This window comes from Sturnira hondurensis, unplaced genomic scaffold (genome assembly GCF_014824575.4).
Source record: "Sturnira hondurensis isolate 20B ecotype Veracruz unplaced genomic scaffold, ASM1482457v3 Scaffold0021143, whole genome shotgun sequence".
Taxonomy (NCBI): Eukaryota; Metazoa; Chordata; class Mammalia; order Chiroptera; family Phyllostomidae; genus Sturnira; species Sturnira hondurensis.
The window spans coordinates 22402588-22417519 of NW_028093774.1; the positions used below are offsets into that span (position 1 = coordinate 22402588).

Below are 14932 nucleotides of genomic sequence, written 5' to 3' on the forward strand. Positions count from 1 at the left end.
AGATACGGTTGCTCCATCCCAGAGGCCCCCCAATTTCTACAAAAGGACTTTCTGAAAAGAGAATCTAGAATGGAAAAAAGGCATAGCAGTGATTTAAAAAAATGGGGAGAAAACATTCTGAGTTAAAAAAGATTTAAGTTCTTTGATCAGATTAGAAGGAATGACGTAGGACATATTATTTATTAAAAAGTCAGGTCCACAGAACTTGATACATGTTTATTTTTGAACAAGTGAATAGCTATTCGAAGTGCCTGTACGTGGACAGGACAATGACGATATTTACTTCATTCTTAAACAGACGCATGTGAGCTGTTGAGCACAGCACACCTTAACCTTTGGAATTGCACTGGACCCTGACGCCCTTGGTTCCGGGGCCACGCTGATGTTTGCGCAGTACTTGCTTTCATCACCACCTACGGCTCTGAAACCCCAGATTTACAAAGCTAGGACTCCACTGGAGGGAAGAGAAGGGGACCTAATGTCGGCAACGGTGAACGACCTTAACTAGGAGCTGATGCAGCATCTCTCACGCGTCATACATCCTTGTGCCTCCCTCGAAGATTGAGACCGTCCTGTGGTGGCCCTGCGAGGTCCCTGCAGTGGCGCAGGGTGCCCTGGTGCAGTCTGGGGGCCATGGCGTCAGACTCTACACAAAGTCCTCTCTAGAAAATGAGATTGGGTTGGAGGAAGAGAGAACTTTCTTCGTTGTGTATGTCTGAGTAGTCGAAACTGTTGGAACAAGCACCTATGCCTTTTACTACTTTGTGTAAAGTTTTTCCATTTTAACAGAGAATCCAGAAAAAGAGCAAGTGTGAAAGTGAGGGAGAGAGATATAAAGAAATGAAGGACAGAAGGGCTGAAGGGCCCAGGCAGGCCGCAGTAGACCGCTTGTCTGTGCGTTTCATTCTGACACCAGGAATGTGGGCCCGGTCCCTCTGGGCTCCGGTCCCTCTGGTCTCCGGTCCCTCAGCCAGTGAGAAAACTCACTGGCTGCCCTCACGGTGAGAAGCTCCTGGATGGAGTCACCCCTGCAGGTGATGAAAGAGCAGTGATGGAAACCACGGCCCTGGTGCCCTCTGTCTGGGTCCAATACTAACTCTGCCGCCTACTCACTGTGTGACGAGCAAGTTCACTAACTCCTCTGTGCCCCAGTTTTCTCATCTGTTCAATGGGAAGAATAATAATGTTTACTTATTGTGGGATTCCACATAAGACACGTACTATTACTGTTGCTACTGCCATATATATATAAAACTACTTGGCCAATAGATTCTTATCCTCTGGCAATCTGAGCTAAGAAATGCGAGGGGCTGTCCCTGTTGTGATATCCAAAGGGTCAGAGGGAGGGCAGATGAAAGGCACAAGGGTCCACACAGAAGCCAAACCATCAGGAGGCAGAAACCACAAGTAAAGCAGAACTTAGCGGGGGGCAGTACTTGAGGGATTTCTGTTCAAGTGATCAAGTCAAATTAAGACAGGGGGTCATGTAATCGTATGGTCTCCTGATTGTTTTCCACATCTCTCCCACTCCCAAATATTATTATTATTAAAATTATTTTTATTTTTACCTCCTCTCCATGTCCCATAAAGTGGTATCGTCACTGATCCAGGGATTGGATGGCTCGGCCGGTGTTATGAAGGGGTCGTACTCCACATACTGCTCCGTGTAAGCAATTAAGCTGCACGGGGAAAGCAGAGCAAAGAATGCCACTGATTTCCTGCAAAAACTTTTTTTCTGTCTCACACAAAAAACATTCTATCAGTCTTATCATCCTTCCAAATGAAAAGGAAAAAATTACCACCACTCCCACTTCTGACGAACTGGAATGTTTGCATGTGCCCTTGCCCCCTCTCACTTGGACACACCATTTTGCATTACTGCAGTCACAGCACACGGATGAGCTTCGTATCTTTTTCCCACCGACTGTTGCCCCGAACCTGGGGGCCTCCCTCCCTGGCTACGCTAGCCTTGCGGACGCACTGGCCCACACCCGCTTGCGTACTGCTCTCTGACGGACACAGACTACGGATCTCAAGGCAGGTGGGACACACAGAGCGTGCTACGGTTCCTCCAGGCTCCCCACCCAGCATTTCCGGCTTGAAAAGATGTTAAAATCCTGGCAGGCCACAGGAGTTAATATATTATAAGCATTTCCCCCCCAAACAACTTAGTTTTTCTGGTTATAAATTAAATAGCCACATAAATCTTTGTAAGCAAAACTTTTTCAAAATGCATGGATATAGTTAAAACAATAAAATAATATTAAATGATCTTCACGGACAAAGAAAGCACTAGTGACACTTTTATTTCCTTCTGTCCTTTCTCACAGGGGCATCCACTTTCTACCCTTTGAAGGGTAGAAAAGTTTCTTTCTGGCATTTACCTGTATATTTTTCTCTGTTTCTTTTAGCATTTACCTGTATATTTTTTAAAAAGATTTTAGTTATTTATCTTTAGAGGGGAAGGGAAGGAGAGAAGGAGAGAAATATCAATGTATGGTTGCCTCTCGTGCATCCCCTGCTGGGAACTGGCCTGCAACCCAGGCATGTGCCCTGACTGGGAATCGAACCATGATCGTGTGGTTCACAGGCCCGTGCTCAATCCACTGAGCTACACCAGCCAGGACCTACTTGTATATATATATTTATTTATTTATTTTAAATATATTTTATTGATTATACCATTACAGTTGTTCTATTCCCCCCCCTTCATTCCCCTCCACCCTGCACACCCCTCCCCCACCATTCCCCCCTTTAGTTTATGACCACGTGTCTCAAGTTCTTTAGATTCTATATTTCCCATACTATTCTTGCTCTCCCCCCTATCTATTTTCTACCTACCATCTATGCTATTTTCTGTGCCTTCTCCCCCCTTCTCCTCCTCCCACCCCCCTGTTGCTAGCCCTCCATGTGTTCTTCATTTCTATGGTTCCACTCCTGATCTAGCTGTCCTCTTGCTTTGCTATTGTTTTAGGTGTGGTTGTTAATAACTGTGAGTTTGCTGTCCTTTCACTGTTCATATTTTTCATCTTCTTTTTCTTAGATAAGTCCCTTTAGCATTTCATATAATAAGGGCTTGGTGATGATGAACTCCTTGAACTTGACCTTATCTGAGAAGCACTTTATCTGTCCTTCCATTCTAAATGAAAGTTTTGCTGGATAAAGCAATCTTGGCTGTAGGTCTTTGGATTTCATGACTTGGAATACTTCTTTCCAGCCCCTTCTTGCCTGTAAGGTCCCTTTTGAGAAATCCTCTGACAGTCTGATGGGTACTCCTTTGTAGGTGACTGTCCCCTTATCTCTTGCTGCTTCTAGGATTCTCTCCTTCATTTTTATCTTGGCTAATGTAATTATGATGTGCCTTGGTGTGTTCTTCTTTGGGTCCAACTTCTTTGGGACTCTCTGAGCTTCCTGGATTTCCTGCAAGTATATTTCCTTTGCCAGACTGGGGAAGTTCTCCTTTATTATTTGCTCGAATAAGTTTTCCACTTGTTGTTGTTCCTCTCCCCATTCTGGTACCCCTATAATTCAGATGTTGGAACATTTAAAGATGTCCTGGAGGTTCCTAAGCCTCTCCTCATTTATTTCTTCATTCTTTTCTGTTTGGTCATTTTTTTCTTTCTTCTGGTCCACTCCACTGATTTGAGTCCCATTTTTCTTTCCATCACTATTGGTTCCCTGTGCATCTCCCTTCATTTCAATTAGTTTAGCCTTCATATGTTCCTCTAATTTGTGACTGTAATCAACCAGTTCTGTGAGCATCCTGATAAACAGTGTCTTGAACTGTGCTTCTGAGAGGCTGGCAATCTCTTGGTCACTTATCAGTTATCAGCTCTGGGACTTTGAGTTCTTCTTGCACCATCTTTTGGGCTGTTCGTGCCTGTTAAGTAGCAGGATTGGAGCCCTAGGTGTTCACCAGAGCAGGGCAACTCAGTCCCTGGGTTGTGACGCTGTATGTGGGGGCGGAGTCAAAGAGGAGCAATGGTGTCCCATCTGCCGCCTCCTGCCACGGACCCCAGAGGTGCCGCAGCCACCACCGTCACCAGGCCCACACGTTTCGTTCCACTGCACGGAGTGTGCCACCGCCGTCAGCCCTCCACCACCGTCAGCCCTCTACCACTGGGTTCGCCCCTGGGGCCTGCGTGGTCCATCTCACTGTGCGCGAATGTGCAACCGTGGTCAGTCTGCCCCGCACCCCGACTGGGTCCGGGCTACCTGCACGCCTAGGTCGGGGGATCTTTCCTGCCTAACTCAGCTCCGCTGCTGGCTCCGCCACTCTTACTGTCCCGGTTGAAGGGTTAGTTGTTGTCGGACTTCTGTATAATTCAATTTTCTCTTCTTTGGCTGTGTCTTTGTTCTCCAAACCTTTGTTGTATTCAAACTTGGCTGTGGGAGAAGGCACAGTGTTTCCACCTATGCCTCCATCTTGGTGGAAGTATCTGTATATTTTTAAATTATATGTTTTTATACCCGTTCTTCATCATCAATTTTAGATGAGCATTTAACTTTCTGCTCACTAGTTCCCAACGCTCCTAACATTTACTCCGGTGACCCTCCAAGACTTATAGAATGACTTTTGTTAAGTCAATAGTAGGAATCCACATCACTGCGCTAGTGGTTTACTGCTGAGCAAAGTAACATACTGCTTATTTCAAGTGTTCCTAAAAATCTGTGAAACACCTAGCAGTAATTTTTCCGTAGCTTAAACACATCAGGTAATCAGTCCGTTCTACCTCCCTGCTCCTGAAGTGTTGAATCCTCCTGCTCCAGTCTGGACTGTTTGCTCTACAGGCTTCACGCAAAACCCTCATCCTGAGTCTTCCTTCCTGTTTGTGTTGAAGCCCTTGTTTCCTGGATTCCACGTCTGTCTATTGGTTTTCCTCCCTGGTTGTGTTGAAGCACATCCTTTAATAGTTTCCTAAGAATTATAGTGCTGGCTGTGGAACCCAAGGTTAAAACTAACTTTCTGTTCAAATTTTGAAGGTATTGATCTATTTTTTCTTTTCTTTTTTCTTTTCTTTCCTTCTCTCTCTCTCTCTCTTTCTCTCTCTTCAGTGTTACTATTGAGAAGTCTGGATCCATGTTGATTCTAAACAGTTTCTTTTCTCTTCGGAAACTTAGAATTTTCTCTTTATTGTTATAGTGCTCTGAAATTTCACGATGACCCTTACTGGTTGTTTTTGGCTCCCTGTGCTGAGGACAATATGCAATATATTTCCCACAACATTACTCCTTTGCTAGTGTCATACCGTTTATTTTTCCTTTCAATAATTCTTTGTAGTTACATCTCGGACATCTCGAATTGATTGATGATCTAATTTTCCTAAATCTTCCTTCCCATTTTTCATCTTTTTGTCTTTTTGTCTCACAGATCTTCCAAACTTTCTCTTTATTGTTTTAATTTGAGCCATTATTTTCTTCCACAGTGTCCAGAGTTTTCCATTAAGTTTCCAGAGCTCGTTCTTCTTTATCATAGTATCTGGTTCTTGTTTTATGGACAGAACTTCTCATACTTCTGAGGATATTATCCTATATTTTTATTTCAATTTCTTTAGTAGTTTTTGGTTCCTCCAAGTCCCTTCTTTTGTTTTGTTTTGATTCACTTCTTCGCGTTGGGGTTTTTCTTGAATGTCTGGAAAACCTGTGGCCATCCATTTGTGATTAAGAGTGAGACACTAAAACCTGTTTGGAGACTGTGTGTGTGTGTGTGTGTGTGGACAGGACAAGCCCACTCATGGGCTTCATTGTCCGGTCACCAGGTGGCTTGCCAGTCTTTCCACTAGAGCTCAAAATGAGGGATCTGGCTTCTTTCCTCTGGTGACATCTAGTTTTCTCTAGAGCAGGGGTAGGCAAACTTTTTCTGGAAGATCCAGATAATAAATATTTTAGGCTTTGAGGGCCGGATGGTGTCTGTTGCAACTACCCAGCTTTTTCTTTCTTTTTGTTTTGTTTTGCACAAAAGCAGCCATAGTCAATTTTTATATGAATACATGTGACTCTATTCCACTGTGGTTTAGTTGGTCAGAGTATCATCCAATTAACTGAAAGGTTAGGGGTTTGATTCCTGGTCAGGACACGGGCGGGGGTTCCAGATTTGGTATCCAGTCAGGGCTCGTATGAGAGAGGCAACCGATGGGCGTTTCTCTCTTGCACTGATGTTTCTTTCCTTCTCTCTTTCCCCTCCTTCCCTCTCTCTAAAATCAATATGCAAGTCCTTGGATGAGGATTAAAAAAAAAAACCAGACAGGAAGAGGGTCCAATCAGAAAGGGCAACGGAAAGTAGAGCAGCATTGCGGGGAGGAAAGGAGAAGGTTTAGTTCTCACGAGTTCATTAATCTGATTTGTTTTTTGCATTGTAGAAGGTGAGTGAGNGGTTCCAGATTTGGTATCCAGTCAGGGCTCGTATGAGAGAGGCAACCGATGGGCGTTTCTCTCTTGCACTGATGTTTCTTTCCTTCTCTCTTTCCCCTCCTTCCCTCTCTCTAAAATCAATATGCAAGTCCTTGGATGAGGATTAAAAAAAAAAAAACCAGACAGGAAGAGGGTCCAATCAGAAAGGGCAACGGAAAGTAGAGCAGCATGGCGGGGAGGAAAGGAGAAGGTTTAGTTCTCACGAGTTCATTAATCTGATTTGTTTTTAACATTGTAGAAGGTGAGGGAGGGCAGAGACTATAAAGAAAGAACTCCTTAACTGCAGGTCATTCAGAGACCATGTATGCAATAGAGAATCTCAGGACGAGTGAAGGATGGGAAGGTGAATTCAGCCCCTTGGAAAGAAGAGCATATGCTAAGCCAGGTATAGCAGCCCCCCTAGACCACCGTCTGAAGGCAGTCACCTTGGTTATAATGTTACCTGGGATATTTTCTATTCTGTCACCTAAGATGGGCTGGGAGAAAAGATGAGCAAGAGCCCTGCAGTCTCTGGAGTCCCATAAAAGTAAAGTTGTAATGGTCTCCTTAGCTCCTGTTTTTTTCCCCTTCCCTGAAACTATCATTAGACATTAAGTTCACAGACTTCTATAACCCTAGCAGGTTTTTAATAGACCCTTAGGGTACACAGTCCCTTCCTGTCTTATCTCATTTTATTAATTACACTTCATGATCACAGAGGGTCAGGAGTCAGAGGAGGAAACAGCATCCAATTTCAGGGAGCAGCAGCAATCTGGAGACAGGCAGGGTGATGATAAAAAATCAATTCAGCGGTCAGCTGTGAGGCACAGACGCTCCCTGGGAAGGGTGAGGATGGGCCGAGCACCAGAGCAGATACACAAGGACACAACTTGGTATCTCCGAGTGTGGCAGTCTGGTGTGATTCCTGCAGGGCCACTACAGGTGGGGAGAAGTGTCTGGGGATACCCAGTAAATACAGACACTTTCCAGAACATTTGGAACGGAAATGTAGATTTTTGCATTCTCAGAGTTGGTTTGTCCAGTGCTGTAAGTTTGTCCAGTGCTGTAAGTTTGTCCAGTGCTGGGTGAATAAAGACAGGTTTCCTCGAGGACCTTCATGAAGAAGAGTAAGACCTCTTTTTTTTTTTTTAAATAAAGATTTTATTTATCTTTAGAGGGGAAGGAGAGAGGGAGAGAAATATCAATGTATGGTTGCCTTTTGTGCGTCCCCTGCTGGGAAATGGCCTCCAGGGAACTGGCCTACAACCCAGTCATGTGCCCTGACTGGGAATTGAACTGCAATCCTCTGGTTCGCAGGCTTGTGCTCAATCCACTGAGCTACACCAGCCAGGGCAAGACCTCTTTTATTGAGCAAATTAAATTGTTGAGAGAATGTAGTGAGACATGTGAGCAAAAGAGCCTCTTTCCACAGTGAAATAAGCTCTATGCCTCAAGGCTTATTGTCTGTTATTCATAAGAGCACATCCCTCAGTGAGGACTCCTGTGTTGGGATTAAGGCTAAGGAACTCGGTTATTTGACTTCCGAGTGTAGTAGATCAATGTAAAAAAAAATGAAGTCTGTTTCCCTAGCCCTCGAATCTGGTCTCAACTTGTCACTTGCTTTAGCCAATAAAGTGCAGCAGAAGTGATTGAGTGCCAGTTCCAAGCTTCAAGAGACTGGACATGCTTTTGCTCTCTCTCTTGGAATCCTGCTGCCCCCATGTGAACAAGTGAAACTAGCCTGTTGGAGGTTAGGAGACTGTGTGAGCCCAGTTGTCCCAGCTGAGGTCATTCTAAAGCAGCTGAAGCAAAACATGTGGGACAGCCCAGCCAAGATCACTGGGCTGCCTACCCAATGCACAACTGCATGTGGACACCTGAGGGAGCGCAGCAGAGGCAGCTGGCACAGAGACACGTGAGCAGCAATGAGTTGCCTGTTGTTTGAAGCCACTACATTTTCAGGTGTTTTGTTACGCAGCAATAGCTACCTGCTACATGTGGTCAGCCACAGATTGGCAATGGGAGTTGCTAAGGGAGCAGGAAGGGCTAATGGAGACAAGAAGGTTGAAAGGAACAAGAATACAATCCAACAACTAAAAAGCAGAAACAGGGACTCAAAGGACATAATGGCCTGGGGCTGTGGGGAAAGGGGAGCAGTATGTAACACTTTTAAGACCCTGAACACTGACAGAATTTTAATGTGCAGTGTGAGAACACTGACCCTGAGCCATCCAGAAAAATGAACTGAAACATGTGTCCTTTCTTCAAGAAGGCAAGTGCATGAACCACAATGGAGACAGATTCTCGTTTATAAGAGCGTGGACCAAAAGCTTAAGGTGTTAAGCGTTATTTATCTGGAGAATTCATTTGTGTGTGCAGGGACCGTACTTCCTGAAGCAAAAATCAGGTAACACCTCAGACTGGCTTTTGTAGTGTTCTTTCCAGCTGTAAAAGGCAGCCTAGGAAATGTAGTTTGGTTGCCAGGATGTTGGCACTTCGGAAACATTTAACCACTTGTGGGGACAATGGGGCGGAATAGTTGAAACTGAGTGGACCAGGGAAAATCTGTGAAGAGCCAGCCTCTTCATGCATGGCCTCACCATCCCCAAAGGCACCACATTATTGGTGCCAGAGGAGGCAGCCAAGCGGGACAGACACGCGGACGGCAGGGCCAGCCTTAGGCCGTGTGCAGGGCAGGGCTGTTTAGGAGACTGGGAAGAAAGAGGGAGGGAAGAGGTACACTGGCACAAGCTGCCACCTGTAGGTCCGGCCTCACTCCTCAGCCTGCCCTTTGTCTGTTCTTTAGAACACCATACACCCTGTTCATTCTATCTCATGTACTCGAACTTGTTCCTTTCCAAAGCACTGTTTATCCCCACACTGGATAATGATAATAATCACTCGCATTCATGGTATGTGTGGCTAGTGCCAAGGACTGGACCAAGCTCATGCCGTGGGTTAACTCATTAACCCTGTAAGCTAAGTATTACTGCTCTCTCCCCTTTACAGAGGGAGGATCCAAACCCAAGGGCTGGCTCCACACCCAGCCCTAAACTGTTCTGCTCTACCCCTTTAGTTTGCAGAGTTCCCTTATTCCCTTCCTGACTGGGTCTGGCAGCACCCTTTGACCCAACCCTGACTCCTGCCTTTTTTAGGACTGGACTTTCACAACCACCAGCACTCCCACCTGTCCCCGACATCAATGCCCAGGGGACTAAGTGAAAAGTGGGATGGACTTGTTCTCAGGGGGATGAGGGCTTTCCCTGATGCTTCTGGCTAATTACCATGGCTCACCTGAAGCAGGCCAGGAAGCCAGGTCTTGCATGGAGATGTGTGTGCCCACCTGAGATAGCTCAGTTTTCACCTCTGGGGGGCTGAGCAGTCTGCACACAAGGCCAGCTGCCAGCTCCGCCTCTCTGACCCCCACCCAGCACAGCCCTCAACAGACCAAGGCTCCAGGCTGCTTTACCTCCTGCTAACACCCACTCTTCTCCCCCCTCCTTTCTATCTGGGAGCTTCTTGGCGACTCTAATGAAAAACCCTTGTGTCGCACTGAAAAGTTGCCAGTTATTGCTGCTGGGAACAAAATCCAGTCTCTGCTAGGCAGAGGCACACAAAAGTTTCCAACTGGGGAGGGAAGAGCGGTTGTTGGAATAATCTCTTCCAGGTGAGTAGCCTCTTAAGCAAACTGAGATGGCGCCTGGTGGGGCCCCCCTGACAGCAAGAAAACAGACCGGGACCCTGCCAGGCTCCCTTCCCTCACTGTGGCTGCGTCTCCTCCCTCATCAGCACGCCGGCCTGAGTGGGCCTCCCTAGTGCCAACTGGTTCAGGCTCTTTCCTCACACCCCACGTGTTACTGTAGGTCTTTAGCGAGGAAAGGGGAGCAAAGGAACCAGACACTGAGCTTAATCCACTGGGAAGCTGTACACAGGTAGCAACAGCATCACAAACCAAGGGATTATAGCGTTGTTCCACCAAGGTAATTAACACTCTTCTCAATTGTTGGATTACTTGGGGGAGTCCATGGGGAGATGCTGGACCGGGGAGGCCTGTCAGTCCAAGTGGGGAATGGACCCTATCCAGAGCCCACGGAAACTTGGGAAGTTGATCGATCATTTTGAGAAAGCACCTGGTCTAACACAAACCCAAGCTCCTGGTTATAAGCCCAGGGGAACAAAGAAGCTTGCCCTCCTGCTTGTGACCCGCACTCACATGCTGCATGCACCTGCTCTCTCGTGGCCTCTGGGAGGGAGCCCGAATACTGCAGCACAGCAGTGGACTACCGCTGGAAACCCATGCTGGCAGGAACTCGGTTATCTGACTTAGTGGGAAGCTAGAGCTCGTAGAGCTCTAGCTCTTAGTAGAGCTAGTGGGAAGCTGGACTGCACTGTACTTCAATATGCAGCAGAAATTCTGCACGGTGGCCTTCGTCCTGGTCCTACTGAAGATAAGACTGGACTTTTTCCACGGCGAGACAGATGGAGATGGGACATTGGAAAGTCAGGAGGGAGCCTCTTTAATGTTGATGAATGTACATTGTCAATAAGCCATACCACAGAGCCATGTCCTCCTGTGCGGGTCTCAGGAAATTCTTTTCCTTGAGACACTGCAAGAGCCCCACTTCTACCAAGAGCACGAGGATAAGATAAAGCTGGGTATCCCTTTTGAGGTGAGCGCCAAGTGGTGGACCATGGCTTCATCTAGTCCTCAGAGACCTGGTCAGTCCACTTACATATCACACAAAATGCAGGTTCCTTAGATCTACCTGGAACCACTGAATTCGGACCTCTAGAGCCAGGGTCAGGGATCTCCACGCTTCACCCCCACCCTCCCCTGGACCATCGTGCTCAAAACCACTGGACCTGAGCAGTGAGCACCAGGGAAGGAGGCTCTCACACATGCTCTCCTGGGATCGCAAACTCTCCGGTGCCCTCTGAAGGCAGGCGTCGCTGGCTCCGCCCCTCATGGTACAGCCATTCTTGCCCCTTGTTCACGGAGAAAGTAGCTCATCATTCCTCACACCAAAGAAGGTAAGGTCATCCCAGCTATGTCACCCACCAGTTCCCTTCCAGGACAAAGGCAACCACTGTGAGATTGATTTAAAAAGCAGTTTCAAACCAGGTACACCCAGGCCCCACTTTATGACCTTGGAGTGAGGTGGCTCCACAGCCTGCACGGTCGGCTGAAACTGACTCAAGAACGACTGGTCTCTGTCTGCACTGAGCTTCGGCCACGGCCACCTCCTGAGGCATTTGCCTCGGGGAAAAGAGGAGTATCTGCGATGCTCAATGGGGACGACTTTGCCCTCCCAGGGGACCTTTGGCGATGGGGACAGACATGTTTGGTTCTCACAACCATGAGGTGAGCAGAGGTCAGGGATGCTGCTAAACGCCTTACAATGCACAGGACAGGCTCCCGCCACAAAGTATTCGGCTCAGAATGTCTACAGTGACAACACTGAGAAACACTGGGATAGATATGAGATGCCATCAAAGACATGAACCCTGATCCGGGGACATCCTTGGGCACCTCAAGGCAGAGCACTAATTCAGGCTTTGAGCTGTGGAGGAGGGTTTTCTTAGCCTCAGTTTGTTATTCGTCTGGAAGGAAGGGACCAGCAGGCAAAGGCTTATAGGTTGAGCACACATCCAGCCCCTCGTGTGAGCTGGGCTTAAAGACCCACCTTCCTCTCAGAGCCAATAAATGCTAGCCTTTGACTTAAGCCCTGGATCCTTCAGATATTTATTGGTTATCACTTTAACAGCAGCTCATAGATGAAAAATGTTCAGTTTGCATGCTGCCTGATCAGATTTATTCTGCACAGATTCCCCAGGTGGTCTCCCCTCTTCACTGAGAGTTCAAAGACAGACCATTTAGTTGACAAAATTGAGTCTCCTACGAGTTAGCAGAGTGGAACCAGCTCCTGGCACAGACTGTAGTGCGAATGCTGCGCGGAAGCCAGGCGGCAGGTGCCAGATATTTTCTTTACAGCTGATTCGATGCAGTTCAGTGGTTGATGGTGTGTGGAAGTGGAACGCCTCCCGATGGTTGGGTCACCTCCTGTTTGCACGGCTAACACACAATTTCTTTCCTGCTATAAAGTGAATCTGGGCTTTTTATAGCTGAAAAGGGAGCCATTCCACTTAAATTAATCAAGGGGCTCAAGGCAAAAGAGTATTACGTAGCTTTTAAGGACATTTGACCTTGATTGACAAGGTCCCGAAAAGCTTCAGCAGCAAAACATTGCCTGACGTCACTCCGGGGAGGTCTGCCGTCTTAGTTGTATGCTATGCCCTTGGACCCTGCGGCCTTTTCACCCGTTGGTTTATGGGATGCCTCCTGTCTGCCTCTTGGCACGGGACACACGTATTAGCCATACCCTGTAACGGTTCTCCCTGGTTAAGTTAGAAGACAGTAGTGATTTTACTGAGGGAAACATACCTTTCAGCCACTTTTGACATTTTTAAACAATGTCTGTCAATCTGTGCATTCAAAAACGTTATCTGGGGAAAGACAGAACAGAGGCGTTAAGACCAAACCAGAATTTCTTTGTTTCCTTTCATCTTGGGAACCCAAATCCTGTCTTTCTTTTAAGACCCCAGCACCTCCTCTGGACAGACTTCGACTTTCACTTTGGCACTTCAGCAACCTTTCTGCCCTGTTGAAGATCCCTTACTGCCATCGGGATTCACAGTTCAACCTCTGTCGTACATTCTCCGTACCGTGCTACAGCCGAGGTCCCGATGCCCAAAGGGATGGCAAACTGGAAGGCGGTACTTATTCTACAAAGCTTAGCGACAGCATGGACAGGTGACACACACACTGTGACACCTGGTTTGACTAATCTCCGGTGATCTTCCTCGGCACACCTTTCACACCTACGTCACACCCATGTGCTCAGTGCACTCGACTAGAATCATCAAATAGCTGTTTTACGTACATCTGTTTCCTCATTCCCACCCCAAAATACACTCGCCAAGGGCAGGCACTCAATTCCTTGGGGTCCCCTGCCACAGAAGCCAATAGAACATAAGGTAAGGAGTAGACGTGAAGTTACTTCATTATCAGTGAACCCCATTAAGGAGTGATGTAACTGGCTATTGTCTTCTGACTTGGGTTGACCAGCTAACTCTTCATCATGAACATAACATTTAACCAAATAATACTGAAACAACTCTGGGAGTGGAGCTTACTTTATTCATAAACAGTCCTTTTATATGACAGCCATAAGTCGGTGGTCCTGGGCTAGCTTATTCTGGAAGCACATTACAATTTTATTAAGGACACTGTAACACAAGTCCCTCACTGCTCCAGCTTCTGGGGAGACCCAACCATAGCAGTCACCCATGACATTGGGATAACTCATTTACGTCCTTCTCTCATAACTGCTGGAGGAACTTGGTAGGGAATATTTGCTCTCGGGCTTCCACGGGTTGTTCACACACAGCACTCAAAGGTTTAAGTCACCCACAGATGGGTTGCACTGTGGTTTCCGGGAACTTAAAGCTCACTAACGTTTCAGAGATGAACACTAAGAGGGTTTCAGACTTGCCACAGCTCCTCCTGGGAGGGTGGGAATCAACTGATTTACCTGTTTCCGAATGTCCTCTTTTGTAGTTTTCCTGATTGGCTGACTGGGTATGTGCACAGGGCTCTGCGACTGGGACTCTTCTGTCACCCCATACACTGACTGGACAAGAAGCAAGAAAACAGAATCATGCACCCTTGAGCTAACGGGGGCTTTGGGGGTGAGCTAGGTCAACCACTCATCCAATGCTTCCAATCCCACACTGACATCCCAACAGTAAATGATCAGCCTCCACCTGAATTTCTCCGGTGATGGGAATTCAGTCTCCGAGGCAGCCTTGCCCTATCTGTGGGTCACCACTGCTGGAAGATCTGTCCTTTTATGGAGACGAAATGGCCTCCTTGTATATGAGTGTTTTCCCAAACACTCATATGGTCCATAGACCATCTGCAAAGAATCGCCTGGGGGCACCTGGTAAGGAGGCACATTGCCGAGCCCCACATGGACCTACTGAGTCAGAATCTTTGTGGGTGGAGTTTAAGAATCTGTACTTTTCTCCACTGCTCTGGGTGACTCTGAGGCAGTTTGAGGACACAAGCCAGTTCGAGGACAATTGCTGACGATTATGCACGAAGGTCCCTAGATTCTCCGTTGGCCTGCACACACGATGTGCCTGCCTGGACAAACTTGAGATGGCAGGGTTTCAGATTTTGTGCCTTTAAGGTAAACAGTTCTCTAGCCTCAGTTTCTTCACATGCGTGCCCACAGCTATGGCTACTTTTTAAGCTGTTGTTAGTGTTCAAGACAGATTAAAGACGGTCTTTGCTTTGGGAAAGAAACAAAACCGCATAGGGTATGCAATGCATAGCCAATGAAATCAAGGGCCATTCGCATCAAAAATTTTTACTTTAGCTCAACTAGCGAACCTTTTTAACCTTTTGCGGGTTCTTCAAGCGTCGACATTTTCTGATATCCATTTCTGTGGTGTTCACACAGCCTGGCTGAGAAAAAAA

The 14932-nt window shown here is 46.9% G+C and overlaps 1 protein-coding gene across 5 annotated transcripts in view; it reads right to left on the minus strand.

Annotated features, from left to right (window-relative positions):
• The window catches only part of RGS6 (regulator of G protein signaling 6), a 478446-nt gene that overhangs the window by 54339 nt on the left and 409175 nt on the right, over positions 1-14932 (minus strand). For 3 of the 5 annotated variants that reach the window (XM_037031641.1, XM_037031644.1, XM_037031643.1), the window contains exons 10-13: positions 14846-14920; positions 13983-14081; positions 12833-12894; positions 1569-1679 (exon numbers count right to left, since the gene is read on the minus strand). In XM_037031641.1, coding sequence (XP_036887536.1) covers positions 1569-1679; positions 12833-12894; positions 13983-14081; positions 14846-14920 — 347 coding nt within the window. The remainder of the gene's footprint in view (positions 1-1568; positions 1680-12832; positions 12895-13982; positions 14082-14845; positions 14921-14932) is intronic. The other 2 variants (XM_037031645.1, XM_037031642.1) reach the window with 1 other exon arrangement.